The sequence below is a fragment of the Chiloscyllium plagiosum genome, chromosome 31 (assembly GCF_004010195.1).
Source record: "Chiloscyllium plagiosum isolate BGI_BamShark_2017 chromosome 31, ASM401019v2, whole genome shotgun sequence".
In the NCBI taxonomy this organism is placed as follows: Eukaryota; Metazoa; Chordata; class Chondrichthyes; order Orectolobiformes; family Hemiscylliidae; genus Chiloscyllium; species Chiloscyllium plagiosum.
This window is the reverse complement of record NC_057740.1, coordinates 22440518-22457916: the sequence shown is the minus strand read 5'-3', so window position 1 is coordinate 22457916 and position 17399 is coordinate 22440518. Positions and strand designations below refer to the sequence as shown.

General features: G+C 39.0%; 1 protein-coding gene across 1 annotated transcript in view; it reads left to right on the top strand.

Moving 5' to 3' along the window:
- The window catches only part of LOC122565046 (unconventional myosin-Vb-like), a 179232-nt gene that overhangs the window by 88627 nt on the left and 73206 nt on the right, over positions 1-17399 (top strand). The window contains exons 18-22 of the mRNA XM_043720677.1: positions 3464-3572; positions 5722-5933; positions 7441-7597; positions 9706-9945; positions 13838-14071. Coding sequence (XP_043576612.1) covers positions 3464-3572; positions 5722-5933; positions 7441-7597; positions 9706-9945; positions 13838-14071 — 952 coding nt within the window. The remainder of the gene's footprint in view (positions 1-3463; positions 3573-5721; positions 5934-7440; positions 7598-9705; positions 9946-13837; positions 14072-17399) is intronic.

Below are 17399 nucleotides of genomic sequence, written 5' to 3'. Positions count from 1 at the left end.
TGGGGAGCTCCATAGAACAATCACCAAGGTCTTCTCTCTTTCCCCCCCCCCTCGACACATATTCCAGGAATATCCTCCCTAAGTACAGCCATAATGTTTCCTTAATCAAAAATGCCATTTCCCCCTCCTCTCTTACACATTCCTCCTTTTCCACCCACCCCCTATCAATTCATCCTATAGGATCTATACTCTGGAACATTAAGCTACCAGTCCTGTCCATCCCTGAGCCACCTCTGTCATTGCCATGATATCCCAGTCCCATGTTCCTAGGCATGCCCTGAGCTCATCTACCTTCCCTGTTAGGCCTCTGCATTGAAATAAATGTAGTTTAATTCATAAGTCCTATCTCATTCTCCGCCTGCCCTGACTTTTTGATTTGTTCTTTTTCCCAACTGTACTAGTATCTTTTCCCCACTATCTCCTGAGCCATAGTCATAGTCGTACAGCATGGAAACAGACCCTTCAGTCCAACCACTCCATGCTGACCATGTTCCCAATCTAAACTAATCCCACCTGCCTGTGCTTGGCCCCTATCCCTCAATCTTTCCTATTCATGACCTTTATCCAAATATCTCAAAAAATTTTTAATTGTACAGGCATCCATTACTTTCTCTGGAAGATCATTCCACACACGAACCAATATTTGAAGTGACTCCTCCATCCTTTTTTATAAATCTTTCTCCTCTCACCTTAAAAATATACCCCTAATTTTGAATTTTCCTACACTAGGGGAAAGGACCCTCAGCATTTCCATAATCTATACCCCTCATGATTTTATAACCTTCAATAAGGTGACCCCTCAACTTACACTCCAGTGAAAAATGTCATGCCGTTTCAGTCAATTTTCCCCTCAAACCCTTCAGAATTGTTTTTATATCTAAAAGCAAAGTTCTCTTCAGTCAGTAAAGAGTTAGCTTCTCTGCTGACAAATGTTCACAATGAAGGAAAAAGATTTTGATCTGAAAGGTCGAAGCCCTCAAAACTTGTGTAATGTGTCTACAAGAAATCACTTTTCCTCAATGACTCTATATACAGCATTCAGTTTTAACTACACCTTTACCCACCTGGGTACCACTGTTGCAACCTGTAGTCAGATGTGTCTCCCTATTGTGACAACCTTGGGAGAATGGAAAATTTGAAGTTAAAGTAGGTCATGTGGTCAGTCAGTACAGGAGTTCTTCAAATAATAAGCATTTATTCCTGAGGGGTTGAAGCATTTAATTTTAATTCCTCTTACATCCATCTGTGACCCATAAAATAAGTCATTTTAGTGAAGGGTCCATTAATTATGATCTGAATTATTCCAGACAAAAAGCAGCATTTTACTAAAATTAATGCAAATTGAAACTGGGCATTCCGATTTTATACTTGTGACCCAAACAACAACTTTACACAGACCAGAACTGGAACCATATTACAGGCCCCGAACCAGAGAAGTTGATGGACCAGAGTGTGCTAGATTGCTAGTACAGGTTGTACTTTGTTAAAAGTAGAGTCCCAGCACATTATTACTATTTCAGAAGCTGAGAAGGCAAAGCAACATACATACAATATTCGCATTGACAACAGAAGTGGCCATTTTGCCTCGCAAGACTGTCATTTAATGAGATCATGAGTGTTGCCCCATCACCTGTTTAAATCCTCCCAAGCAGCTCAAGTAAATCTCTCCTCCAGTGTCCCCTGCCAATTCAGGTGCCCATCCTCCTCTTTTCAAGGCTCCTTCTACTCCATAAGAGATTCCAATGATTTGCAAAATGTGAAGTGCTCTCGCTCCTTTTGTTTTGTCTTTAAATTCCTGCCTATCTTCCTGTATTCTCTCCTCAAAATCTCATCCTTTCCTCCAATGTGTGCAATGACCTCCTGTTGATCCCTCACCCAATTTTGAGGATATTCTCCACCCTCTGAGAGATCCTTGATTCTGGCACCAGGAAGGTAATACATCATTCTGATGACTCGTTGTCACCCGAAGAAATGTCTGACCCGTGTTTCTGACTAGAGTCCTCTATCACAGTCAAACTTAGTGGTGCTGAAAAAGAATAATGGGTTAGGCAGCATCCAAGGAGCAGGAAAATCAACGTTTCTGGCGAAAACCCTTCATCAGGAATGATCGAAGGGCTTTTGCCCAAAAGTTGATATTCCTGCTCCTTCAATGCTGCCTGACTTGCTGTGCTTTTCCAGCACCACTCTAATCTTGACTCTAATCTCTAGCATCTGCAGTATCCGCTTTCACTTAGCCCCTATCACAATTGATCACTTGTAACAAGGGATATGTCAGGTTCCATTAGAGTCAGTCCCAGTATCAGAAACCTGGCTCTCAGTGCTGCATTCCCCTCAGAGTTCATCACCACCTTCATTTTCTAAAACAACGTATCTGCTTCTAAAGGGGGTAGCCACAGGAGAGAGCTCCTGTAAATTCCTTGTTACCTGTAACTGCTGCTTCTACCGATCCATGCGGTCCGATAGGATTCACAACTTTCTGCAGATGTGATCATCAGTAATATGTTAAATCACAACCACCAGGTTATAGTCCAACAGGTTTAATTGGAAGCACAAGCTTTCAGAGCACTGCCTTCATCAGGTGGTTGTCCTCCACAACCACTTGATGAAGGAGCAGTGCTCTGAAAGTTAGTGCTTCCAATTAAACCTGTTGGATTATAACCAGGTGTAGTGTGTGATGTTTAACTTTGTACACCCCAGTCCAACACCGGCATCTCCAAATCATGATCAGTAACATGGAAACCCTCCTACACATCTGACAGGAAGAGCACCACTCTACTAGAGGCCATCATTTGCACCTTGACAATCTACAGACCTAGAAAATAGTACATTGTTACTGCTCTTAAAACACTGCTTGAGCCCAAGTTAGTACCTATGTTTTTATACTTTTAAAGTTTTTAATTAAGAAACAAATGCATATAAAATTCTTATTTGCCTTCATTTGGATTGTCAATGTTCCTAAACTATCACTTCCATAGAACAATGTGTTGCCTTTTGTAAAATGGTATGATCTGAGGAATGTAACAAATAATTGGAATGCATCCAATGATATTCATGCTCAAATTAAAGCCAGTCCCTCAGTAATAAGGAGGACGTGTCTTCTATTCTGTCCGCAACACAAACTGATGTTCCTAGTTCTAATTATACAGGAATTTTTATTGGACTGAACAGAAAAGCCACCTTCAAAAAGGCTGGAAACCAAATGCAAACTTACTCCAAAATAAAGTGGGTAATACAAATTTCCTTTCAATATTAGGAAACCTGCGCATGACCATCAGACTTCACACTTAACTCTCAATGAAGGAAACCTGACATCGTCATGTGTGAATCGTTTTGGTTGTGGAGATTTCATTGCACAGAGTTGAATGACCCGTTTCTGTATCATAACATTATATCATTCTATCATAGAATTTTGTAAATTGTTTCGTTGAAGTTTACTAATGTTGGATTTTTATTTTTTTTTTAGGTGGACCTACGTTGATTTCTTTAGTCGCTACAGGGTTTTGATGAGAGAAGAAAACATTTGTGCAGATGAGAAACAGACCTGTAAAAACATGTTGGAAAACCTAATCAAGGTTTCAAAAGCTATGATATCAGACATTTTTCTTTACTAGTTTAAAGGCCCATGTTGTGCCTGGGGCCAGGGAGAGAGTTCCCTTGTTCAAAGAATTTATGTCTTGAACAATCGTTTTAGTTGTGAATGTTTGTTTGAAACAACCAAAGTGCAACCTTTTTTTCTGGCACGTGAACAAAATTTGAACCTAATTTTATTACTTCAACTTTTAAAATTGTTTTTCCAAACATCCCTTAGCTTTTAGGATAGCACCAATCATACTTGAAGTATTCAACCTGCTCACCATTGAGTAATATTTGATTAATCAATCCTTGATAAAAATTCAGCAAAGTGATAGATCTCTGACTATTGCTTATGCAGGTAAAAGTAGATTTCACATGGTATTCTTTTTAAATGGGAGTAATATTGCATGTTGATCACTTGTTTGTCAGAGAAATCTGGTTTAATTTCTTAGTTTGAACATTGGTAGAGGAATAGTTAATATAAATTGAAGCTGTAGACTCTCAAATACCACATACCCACAACATGACGACAGTGTGGCTCAATGGTAGCATAATCATCTGAATTTGAAGGTGATGGGTTCAAGTCAAGCTCCATGATTTGTTGCAATTCTGTCAAACTTGGTTTTTGTGCAGTACTAAGGAAATGCTGCATAGTTAGAAATGTTTTGGATGAGGTATTAAACTGAGATTCCAGCTGTGTCCAATTTGCCATATTCTGAAGGAGTGGAGGGTGCTGTTCCTGTTTCCCTAGGCAATATTATTCTCTCCATCAAATTTTACAAAACAAATTATTGTGTCCCTTTTAAGATTATTTGTGGGAGCTTGCTGTGGCTAAATTGGCTGTTGTGATTCCTACATTAAATATGGTCCAGAAGTTATGGAGGTTTATAAAATCATGAGTGTCATGGATAGGGTGAAGAGCCAAGGCCTCTATCCTAGGATAGGGATGTCTAAAACTAGAGGGCTTAGGTTTAAGGTGGGAGGGGAAAGATTTAAAAGGGACCTAAGGGGCATCTTTTCACACTGTGGTGCATGTATGGAATGAATTGCCAGAGGAAGTGATGGAGGCTGGTACAATTAGATTGCTTAAAAGGCATCTGGATGGGTACATGAATAGGAAGGGTATAGAGGGATATGGGCCAAATGTTGACAAATAGGACGAGATTAAATTAGGATACCTAGTTAGCATGGATAAGTTGGACTGAAGGGTCTGTTTCTGTGGTATATGACTCTTAAGTTCTTCTGAACATAAAGAACTTCTTTGAGTCTTCTGGCAGTTATAAAATGTAATGCATAACTGCAATCTTAAAAAGGTGTTCAGTCCAAAAGTGGACCATTGCCACCTATGCTTGACATTTATTCTGTTTTTGTTTTCAATTGTGGTTATTGATTTCATTAGGGTTCAGTTTGTGTTGATTTGTATTAAAGGTCCCCGAATCAAACTCCTCTATTTTCGTTGGGCTGAAGTTCCTGAACATTTACAATCATGACACCTTTTTAGAATTGGAAGAACTGCCAGTGGAAGTGGTGGAGGCTGGTACAATTGCAATATCTAAAAGGCATCTGGATGAGTATATGAATAGGAAAGGTTTGGAGGGATATAGGCCTGGTGCTTGCAGGTGGGACTAGATCTTAGATTAGATTTAGATTACATTACAGTGTGGAAACAGGCCCTTCGGCCCAACAAGTCCACGCCGACTCGCCGAAGCGCAACCCACCCATACCCCTACATTTACCCCTTACCACACAGTCAATCACTTGAGGCGGGAATCAAATCTGGGTTGGGATGTCTGGTCAGCATGGACGCGTTCGACCGAAGGGTCTGTTTCCGTGCTGTACATCTTTATGACTCTGACTATAATACCTTTTAGATGGAAGAATAAATATTATATACATAAAAATATGTACTAATGAGTGATATCTGATCAATGATGGATCTTGTGATTTTTTTTTGGGTGTGTTTTGATTTTGCTGGAAAAGCTCAGCAGGACTGGCAGCATGAGTTCTGATTTTCTCTTCACAAATGCTGCCAGACCTGTTGAACTTTTCCAGCAACTTTTGCTTTGGTTTTGGATTTACAGCTCATCCACAGTTCTTTTGGATTTTAAGTTTTTGTTTAATTTAAAAAAACTTGTGTTTTATCCGCAGGATGAAAACAAATATCAATTTGGAAAGACCAAGATCTTCTTTTCTGCAGGGCAGGTGGCCTATCTGGAGAAGCTCCGGACAAGCCGACTGCGAGCTGCCTGCATTATGGTACAGAAGATGGTGAGAGGTTGGATGCAAAGAAAGAAATATCAGCAGATATGCCGAGCCATTATTGTCATCCAGAAATACACTCGCAGATTTCTAGCAAAACAGTAAGTAAAACAACACTAAAGTAAAGCAGTCATGAAACAAAAAAAAGTGCTGAAGAAACTCAGCAGCTCTGGCAGCATTTGTGGAGAGAAAGCTGAGTTTGTTTTGGGCCCAGTGACTTTTCTTCAGAACTCCGTTGTATCCAAACAGCCCATTAACCTCCATGTTGTGCAGTGAGGAAACTTGTTTGCTGTTGCTGATTAAGTCAGCCTTCCAGAAAAAAGTGACACCAAATGATCTCACCAGTGACTTAGAAAATAGAACATTACAGCGCAATATAGGCCCTTCAGCCCTCGATGGTTCCACATGTTGTTTGCAACAATCTGAAGCCTATCTATTCTACACTATATTTCACTTTCATCCATATGTTTATTTAATGACTATTTAAAGACACTTAAAATTGGCAAGTCTACTACTATTGCAGGCAGGGCGTTCCATGTCCTTACTACTTTGAGTAAAGAAACTACCTCGGACATCTGTCCTAACATCTATCACCCCTTTAATTTATAGTTAAGTCCCCTTGTGCTAGCCGCCATCACTTGAGAAAAAGAGTCTCACTCTCCAGCCTATCTAACCCTCTGAATCTTGTGTCTCAATTAAGTCACCCCTCAACCTTCATCTCTCTAACAAAAACAGCCTCAAGTCGCTTAGCCTTTCCTCATAAGACCTTCCCTCCATACCAGGCAACACCCTAGTAAATCTTCTCTGCACCCTTTCCAAAGCTTCCACATCCACATGTGGTGACCAGAACTGTACGCAATACTCCAAGTGCGGCCCCACCAGAGTTTTTTGTACAGTTGCAGCATGATCTCATGGCTCTGAAACTCAATCCTTCCATCAATAAGAGCCAACCCATCATATACCGCCTTAACAACCCTATCAACCTGGATGGCAACTTTCAGGCATCTGTGTACATGGACTCCGAGATCTCTCTACTCATCTACACTACCAAGAATCTTATCTTACCATCTTATTATTGCAAAGAGTCGTCATCTGTACACTTATACGTTTATTTAACATTAATGATGTACTTGGTGCTGGATTTTAGAAATAAATCTGAACTTTGCATTGCTATGCATCTCTCAATTTTTAAAATCTACACTTACCATTTGAGCCAGTCCTCCAGAGCTGGTTCCGTGGCCAGCACCACTGCCTCTTGGTGCCAAGATCTTGAGTTTCATTCCAACCTCGGGTGACTGTGTGGAGTTTGTACGTTCAAGCTTATACTGGTTATGTGGATTGGCCATGGTAAATGTGGGTTACAGGAACCTCTGGGTCTGGGAGGGATGCACTTTGGAGGGTCAGTCCATACTCTGGCCCCTTTCTGCACTTAGGGATTCTGTATTTAAGATCTATTTAAAATCATTTATGGAACTATATGGGGACAACTTCAAACAGGGCCTTTTATAAGCTAACTTGTTATAATTCATTTGTATTGCTAAACTGTGCATGTTGACTTGGCACTTCACTGTATGAAGAGTGTATAAAAATATAATCTTTTTGTTTCAGACTAGTTGATCATTTAAGATTGACGAAGGCTGCCGTAATTATACAGAAACAATATCGAATGTTGGTAGTGAGGAGGCTGTATGTACACATCCGTACAGCAGTAATTACAATTCAAGCATATGCAAGAGGCATGATTATGAGACGAACTTATCATAAGGCAAGTCTTTGTTGAACATGTTATGCTCTGAACAGTTTCTGTAATTGTTTCTGATCTTAACTGTGAAAGTTATTCTGATATCCTGTGAAGAATGAGGTTGTACGATTGATCATGTTTGTGGTCAGAAGGCCAAATCCAAGGCCAGAGTCCCGAGCACAAATCCAGACCACCACTCCAGTTGTGCACTGTCCTAGGATCTGTCAAACTATAATCTGAGATGTTTTACCACTGAATGTAAAAGGGCATGGTAGTTGTTATCCCTCTTTTTGTTAAAATCTAATTCAGCCATTCACCAAACGTTTGCTGGCTTTGATCACGGTTTGTAATGTTCAGGTATGAATTACTGAACAGGGCCTAGGGGGTTTTAAAAGGATGGGATTAACCATACTTTTTGAAGTCTTTAATCATCCCCTACTGTGGCTCCTTGGTATGCTGGCCAATATCTTTCTCAATCAAACACTGGTTTGGCTGCTATTTGTTTAGACCTTGCTGTGTACAAATTGGCTCCCTATATACTGTTTCCTATATTTTTATAGTGACTCTCCTGTCAAAGCACCTCATTGGCTGCAAAACATTTTGTGATCATCAGTGTTTTATAGGTGCAAGTTTGTTGTCTTGCTTCAATATTATGACCTGAGATTGGAGGAGCGCACAGTCAGTCTAATCACTCTACACCATGGATCACAACGTGAAATTAAATAGTTTTTTTTCCAGTTACTGAAATGACCAATTATAAATAACATGCCTATATTAGGTTTTGAAATAAAGATCTATTACCCACATTTAATAAAACACAATTTATTAGCAAAATAAAGCTTCAGTAAATATACAAGAAATGTTTAGTAATTATAAAAGTATAAGTGCTCATCACTCTCTAGATATCCCAAAAAAAAGCACAATAGGCTTCTCTGCAGAGATTGGCGTTCCGAACAAAAACACACGTTTTAACTGATTTGGGTTTTTCATGAAAGCAAATGGATAGTGTAAAAGGTTTTGATTTGTCATTTTTTTTCTGGCAAGTGTACTCAGGTCACTTAATTGTATGTGTTTGAGTCCCTGTAGATGCTGCCTGCTCAGGAAATACAATATTGAGAAATGCAATCCCTTCCTTGCAGAAGAACTGTAGGTTTCCCCCTAAACTCAAGTGTTGCTTTCAGCAAACTGGATTAGCTGGACAGCCCTTTCTCTCAGGCTGCTTGTCCCCAGCTGAAGACCACAAATAATACACTCCAATCCAGTCACTGTTCAAAAAGCCTCCGAACTAAAGGTCACCGCCAGCCATGCGATTTTCTAAGCCTTTTTTTAAAAAAAAAAAATTCAACATACCATAAATGAACTTTTCGATCACACTCTCAAAACAAATCCAAGCATTTCCACAATACTTGAAAGAAATCAATTTTTCACAATTCTTTCCCCAGCTGAAGACCACAAATAATACACTCCAATCCAGTCACTATTCAAAAAGCCTCCGAACTAAAGGTCACCGCCAGCCATGCGATTTTCTAAGCCTTTTTTTTTTAAATTCAACATACATAAATGAACTTTTCGATCACACTCTCAAAACAAATCCAAGCATTTCCACAATACTTGAAAGAAATCAATTTTTCACAATTCTTTAAAACGTAAATTTGGTAAGAAGTTTTAAGTATGAAGCCTCTTCATTGCACTCAACTTCTGTCGACTTTTGAAGTATGAAAAGGCCTTCAAGGTGCATACTTTAGTACAAAGTTACAAATCTCTCAACACCAGGTTATAGTTGAACAGGTTTAATCGGAAGCACACTAGCTTTCGGAGAGCCGCTCCTTCATCAGGTGGTTGTGACACAATCACCTGATGAAGGAGCGTCGCTCCAAAAGCCAATGCTTCCAATTAAACCTGTTGGACTATAACCTGGTGTTGTCATTTTTAACTTTGTACACCCCAGTCCAACACCAGCATCTCCAAATCATACTTTAGTAATTCTCCATATGTTTAATGAATATGACACCAATATTAGCTTTCTGTGGATGTGTGGAAGAGGTAGGGGTACGTGGAAGTTTTTCTTTTGAGTACTACATGAAGTTATTTCTTTAGCATTTCTAAAGACACATGCGCTTACTTTTAATTAGATGGTCCGGGAGCAAAAGGCTACTGTCCTACAGAAGTATGTGCGAGGATGGCTGAGCTTTTTGAAATATCAAAGAATTCGGCAAGCGGTTATCTACTTGCAGTGCTGTTTTCGACGAATGATGGCGTATCGCCAACTGAAAAGGCTGAAGGTTGAAGCACGTTCAGTTGAGCACTACAAGAAACTGAACAAAGGAATGGAAAACAAGATTTTGCAGCTGCAGTATAAAGTGAATGATCAGGTAATCTCTGATTCCATAAGTGGAAGCCAATTTGGCCGTGTATAATGCCTCACTGGTGACAAATGTGCAGGAGTATTGTCAATGGATGCAGGATGAGATGTGCACAAAAAGTAACAAGTTTGTACAGTCAATTTTATGGAGTGGGGTCAAAGATCCACAAGTGAAGCATTGCAATGGATCAGAATCTACAGGTACAAAAGCAGAGGGTTTGTATGATGGAGTGTCAGAGATTGGAGATTTTGAGCAGGAAATAAGTGACCTTGCTGATGCAATGTTGTATTGGAATCCAAGATCACCAATAGTCTTATTGAGGCTGAATGAGGCATCCCTGGGAAGTGACTGAATTAATCTAACATCGTTTTGTGTTGGCACCAAGAATCGAGGTGGAATTGGGACTGGAGTAATTGGCAGACTGATTTTAAAAAGTCTGGGGCACAGTAAGTTGGTGAAGCTCCTCTTGAACTAGGAAATACAAAAAAACTCCAAAAAACTGGATAAGAGGATGGAAGAAGTAGCTGATTGTGTGAAAAGATAAAAAAACTTGTGTTAATTATTGTATGAACTGGTGTAATTGAAACTACAAGTCAGACAATTTTTTAAATATTCAATGAGCTTTATCCATCCTACTAGTTACATTTTCAATGTATCACTTTGCTTTGCTTATTTGCATGAGTTTAAGTATCCTGTTAATATAAATTCTAGTCCTTGGCTATTCCTAATATTGGCTAACTGATCTATAATTCCTTTTCTTTTTGCTTGTTTACTATCTTCCAAGTCTTGGAGCTGTTCTGGAAAATCGAAACATTTTATCTCTGCAGTTACCTTTGATAAAGTCCCAAAATGCTCCTCATCCGTGCATGGTTATCTGGAACTTGAAACACTAGTTTCTCCTCTCTCTAATTTTTAGAGTCAGAGTCATTGAGATGTACAGCATGGAAGCAGACTCTTTGGTCCAACTAGTCCACATTGGCTAGATACCCCAAACTAATGTTGTCTCATTTGCCAGCAGCTGGCCAATATCCCTCTTAAACTCATTCTATTCATATAGTCATCCAGATGCCTTTTTTAAACATTGCAATTGTACCAACTTCCACCACTTCCTGTGGCAGCTCATTCCATACAATTACCACCCTCTGCATGAAAATTTTGCCCCTTCGGTCCCTTTTATATCTTTCCCCTCTCGCCCTTAAACCTATGCCCTCTAGTTCTGGACTCTTCTCCCTGCTTCACCCCCACCTGAGGGAAAGGACTTTGTCAATTTATCCTATTCATGCCCCTCATGATTTTTATAAACCTTTTATAAGGTCACCCCTCGGCCTTCAATGCTCCAGGGGAAATAGCCCCAGCCTGTTCAGCGCCTCCCTATAGCTCGCATTCTCCAACCCTGGCAACATCCTTGTAAATCTTTTCTGAACCCTTTCAAGTTTCATAACATCTTTCCAATAGGAAGGAGACCAGAATTGCACGCAATATTCCAACAGTGGCCTAACCAATGTCCTGTACAGCCGCAATGTGACCTCCCAACTCCTGTACTCTTTATTCTGACCAATAAAGGAAAGCATACCAAACGCCACCTTCACTATCCTATCTACCTGCAACTCTACTTTGAAGGATTTATGAACCTATACTCCAAGGTCTCTGTTCAGTAACACTCCCTAGGACCTTACCATTTAAGTGTAATAAGTCCTGCTAAGATTTGCTTTCCCAAAATGCAGCACCTCTCATTTATCTAAATTAAACTCCATCTGTCACTTCTCAGCCCACTGGCCCATCTGATCAAGATTCTGTTGTAATCTGAGGTAACCTTCTTCACTGTCCATTACACCTCCAATTTTATCATCTGCAAACTTACTTACTATACCTCTTATGTCTATGTCAATATCCAAATCATTTATATAACTGATGAAACGTAGCGGACCCAGCACCGATCTTTGTGGCACATCATTGATCACAGGCCTCCAGTCTGAAAAATAACCCTCCACCACCACCCCCCTCTGTCTTCTACCTTTTTGATTTATAATTGTTTATTAAGTTTCACATTCTGACACTTCTTGTTTCTGTAATGACTTTTAGAATTTTTATTGTGAAGGTAAGTAATTGCTTAATATCTCTGGTGTTCTTTATTTGACTTGTCTATCTCTAATGGACGAATGCTTAATTTCACCAATCTCTGCCTGTTTGCACACAAGTATAATTTTTTTTTCAAAGTTAAAAATCTCACAATATCAGGTTATAGTCCAACAGGTTTAATTGGAAGCATTAGCTTTTGGAGCGCCGCTCCTTCAACCACCTGATGATGGAGCAGTGCTCCGAAAGCTAATGCTTCCAATTAAACCTGCTGCACTATAACTTGGTATTGTGATTTTTAACTTTTGTACACTCCAGTCCAACACTGGCATCTCCAAATCATGACTTTTTTTTTCGTTTCTTGGAATTGAAGTTTCATACTTCCTTTCTCCTTAGTGGTTTCTTTTCTCTATCTTGCTCCATTCTAAATCTTTCACCCCTGGCTTCTACTTTGGCAACATCAGCCTCTTTATTTAACCAGGTATGGCGTGTAACTCCTTTTACTAGTCACAGTTGGATCACATTTTCTGTAGGTGGTTTTGTGCCAAAAAGAAATATCTATATTTTTTGCAAATTGTTTTACTCTTCAAATGCAAGCCATCACTTGTCTATCTCTTCTAATTCCATATCTACCTTAATTGATCTGTCGTTCATTCATGTGTTTTGCTTTCATTAACTTTAAGATCTTGGTGTTGTATATGAAATGCAAAGCGCAATTTGAAAGCAATATAGTAATCATTGTAATGGTTAGTAGCCCCTTTTCTACAAGGCTATTAATTAATCTTATTGCACAGTACAGCAAAATTGCCTGTACCTTGCTTTGGTTCCTTGATGTAGTTAGGGAAGTCATAAGTGTTGCTTGAATTCATCCTTTAAATTATTACTGCCCCATTGATATGCAAATGAACACCTTGCATAATTGCTATGTTCTTAATGGATGTCTCTAACTTGCTGACTTATACAATGTACTATGCCCTATAGTACAGAAACTGCTGGGTGTATAAAACGTCGAATTTATAGGTTCCCTATGTATGTTGAGTGTCATTATATGCTCATCTAGCTGTTTGACTCTAGCACTTGGTTGCTATGACACTATTCTAATTTAGCATTAATAGTTCTGCAAGCAGCTGAACTAGGCTTTTTCTCTTCTGTATGTGATTACTATTTAATAGTTTGAGCTCATTCCACTTCCAGTTCATAATCCAATTTTAGTTTAATTTATATCCTAATTGTCTGAAACTTAGATGCACAAATGTACTCTCCGACCTAGTGAATATACATGTGTATCACTTTCAGCCTAAAAAATTTACAGGACATCAATAGTCAAACAACTGACTCCATAATTCCATAGCTAGTCCTGGCTTTTTTCCTATTTTCGCTCAGCAACTTCCTAATTTAGTGATTTATTAATCACTAAAAAAAGTCCTGAAAATGGACACCAAGCCAACCCATTATCAGGAAAGAGGTGAGAACTTGTATTTTAGTATGGATCCTTGATCAGAATGAGGCTGATGGACTTGCAGACATTTTTCCCCACAACATTCATTGATCTGTGTATTTTCAGACTTCAGGATTTACTGTTATTACAATTTCATTGCCAAGATGGAATGAAATGATTAAATTGATGGGTTTTTTTTTTGATTTGTAGTCAAAAATTTCACTGAACAGTCTTTGACATGATCTTACACTTTTTTCCTCTATTACAACTTGGCACTATTAATCCTAACTTTTGACCATTATAGAGCAATGGATATTCCCAGATATGAAAATGGTTGACAGCTGATGTTTCTGACAAGGTAACATTTTGTCTGAATTTCATTTTCAGAGTAAGAACAATAAAATGCTCTTAGAAAAAATGGCAGCACTTACTGCCTCTCACAGAAATGAGGTGGAAAAACTTAAGAATGAAATAGAGCACCTTCGGTGTAGAACAGAAGAAACTAAAATCTTGAATCTGCAGCAGCAAGTCACAAAACTCGAAGAGGAACTGGAGACTGCACATAAGAACAAAAGAGATGCAGAAGTTCAAGCTTCTCAGGAGCTAACTGTATTGAAACAAGTAGGAATGTACTCTTTTTCTACAATACCTGTGGTAATTGTATAAACCATTGCATTTGCTTTTTTAAAGCAAGATTCACTTGTCTTAGCAGCTGTCTTCATTGTGGTAAACTGGTTTTCTAAAGGCACTTAATTTCTATTGTTTCCCATGAATAATGGACTACTAATTTCAAGCTGCAATCAGTCTTGGTGATTCATTCATTTCTGACCCTATCTGTTACCTGGTGGATATTGGTAAATAAACTGTTAATTGACTGGCCCATTTATCTAGTTAGAACTAATACTACTCGTGTTTGGAATGACATTTGACATGGAGATGGTTAGGGCTCCAAACATGGCTCTACTCCACCAGACAGGGATACAACTTTGAGAAAACTGCGTTCAATGACGAACGGCTGCTTTATGTTCTTATACAGTTGTTCCTGTTGCTCAGACATACATTTGGCGCAATTACCATAATATCTCATCAGAAAGCTAGCCCACTTTGTGGTTGGGATTAATGCTTTCCATTGTATGACTAAACAAGTTTCTGATGTGACCATGTTGCTTGAAAATGAAAACCTGTTCCTGCTTACAGTAATTCTGTGGTGTTCATGTGTTTCTATCTGTATATATGCTGTTAAACATGAGGGCAGGAGTAGGCAATTAGAGCCTTCTCTGCCATTTAATGATTATGGCTGACCCTATATCTCCAAAGCTATATTCCCACTTTGTCAAATCTGAAATTATTAAAACCTAAAACTTTATCAATCGCACTCTTGTATACATTCAGTGGCTTAGCCTACCTAACCTTCTGCAGTAGAGAATTTCACAATTCATTAACCTTTTTATTTTGAATGAAGAAAGCTTTCCTTATCTCAGTCCTAAATGGTCAACCTTGTATCCTGAGATAACTTGCTTCAGTTCTAGACTCCCCATTCTGGGAAAATGGCACCTTTCCTGCATTTTATCCATCCAGCACTCTTAAGATTATTGTCTTTTTGTGTCGCTAAATGGTTGTACCGCAATTGCTGGGAGTGATTTCATTTGAAAGATTGGGTGTATCTATGGTTCAATATTTGTATGTTTTTGAAGTTTATAGTAGAGGTAGAAAATTGATTATAGTAATTTCACACAAATTATACACGTTACAGAAACAGTCTGTGCATCATTCTATTATGTAGTTCTAAGTTTAAGTTTGCATTTAATGTTTTTTTACTTTAACCAGTAAAGCCGCAGCCAAATGTTGCCCTATACTGACCTTTCACCTTCTGTGTATCTGTATTCCCTTTGTCTATCTGGTTGTATAATGTCTGAACCTATGGGCATGCCCAAACTCCAGTGAAGCAAGATTAGTCTAATGTAGTTCAGTCAAACATTTATTTAATCCACTCATGACTTGTATGGCATGGTCAAATTTATTGCACAGCCCTGGTTGTTTATGGGGCTTTTACGTTCTTGATAGAAATGTGGTAACTTTGAATGAGTGATTGTGCTATTGAATCATTAGTAGGTCAGATAGCTAACATTTGTTAAACATTTGGTACTTTATAAGAATTTGGCAACTTTTTTTTTGACTAACACCCAAACATAAACTTCTAGTCCACAACCACAACTGTAATGCTATTGAATGTCACTGTTAAATGTTTTGAGAAAATACCTTGTAATTTTAAAATTATTTTCAAATAATCCTTAAACCTTCCAAGCTAACCCTGCATTAGGTGTTATTTGGCAAATGGTTTTGAAAGGGAAGAAAGGACAATTCAGAACTTTGAAGCTGACCAGTTAGTAATATAAAATCAATGTTTTCTCTCTGTAGCTTTCCATTCACGTTTCCAGGTAAAGTTATTTTTATCAAATGAATGATGTCTGCCTGCAACAACAGAATGGTCCCTGGACCTGTTGATCGAGTTCATATGTTCTAATCCATTTAGTTGTTGATGAAGCCAATCTCAATATTGAAAGTGACCCAAATACTTGAGTACAAATTTTAAATATTATGATTTAGATTAGATTCCCTACAGTATGGAAACAGGCCCTTTGGCCCAACAAGTCCACAATGACCTTCTGAAGAGTAATCCACCCAGACTCAGTACCCTACTCTATATTTACCCAGGACTAATACACTTGACAGTATGGAGAAAGTGAGGACTGCAGATGCTGGAGATCAGAGCTGAAAAGTGTGTTGCTGGAAAAGCGCCGCAGGTCAGGCAGCATCCAAGGATCAGGAGAATCGACATTTTGGGCATAAGCCCTTCAGGAATTCCTGAAGAAGGGCTTATGCCCGAAACATCGATTCTCCTCCTTGGATGCTGCCTGACCTGCTGCGCTTTTCCAGCAACACACTTTTCAGCTCACTTAACACTATGGGCAATTTAGTATGGCCAATTCACCTGACCCCCACATCTTTTGGAGTAGGGGAGGAAACCGGAGCACCCAGAGAAAACCCACGCAGACACAGAATGTGCAAACTCCACACAGACAGTTGTCCAACGTGGGAATTGAACCCGGGTCTCTGACGCTGAATCAGCAGTGCTAACCACGGAGTCATTGTGCTGCTCCTCTCAGGTATACAATTATTTGCCACGCTTAATTTTAAAAAATATTGAAGTCTTTTTGAAGGTTTTTAAATACAAGTTTTGCATTTTAATTCCCAAATGAACAATTTAGAATAATAATAATATATACAAATGTGAATTGTGATCAAAAAAGTAAATTCAGTATTGAGAGATGAAGTTTTTCTAAGGCATCTTCAAGCACAATGATAAATTGGTTGTTATTGAACTAATCCAGAGAACATCGTCATGAAGTTATACAACACAGAAACTGTCCCTTCAGCCCAACTCATCCATGCCAACCAGATTTCCTACACTGAAATAGTCACATTTGCCTGCATTTGGCCCATATCCTTCTAAATCTTTCCTATCCATGTACCTGTCCAAATGTCTCTTAAATGTTATAATTGTACTCACCTTTACCAATTCTTCTGGTAGCTCATTCCATATACACACCACCCTCTGTGGAATAAGTTGCCTCTGGGTCCCTTCCTTTTTATTAAATGTTCCCCCCACCACCACCTTAAACCTGTTTCCTGTAGTTTTGGATTCCTCGATCTAAAGGTGAAAAACCTTTTATCTATGCCCGTCATGATTTTTTAAAATCTACAGCCGTGGCGTCCTACATTCTGGGAGTAAGGGGACAGAAAAGTCCCAGCCTCTCCTTTTATAACTCAAACCTGCCAGTCTTGGTAACATCCTTAAATCTCCCCCCCCCCCCCCCCCCCCCCCCCCGCCCCCACTCTTTTTGCAATTTAATAACATCCTTCCTATAGCAGGGTAGCCAGAATTGTA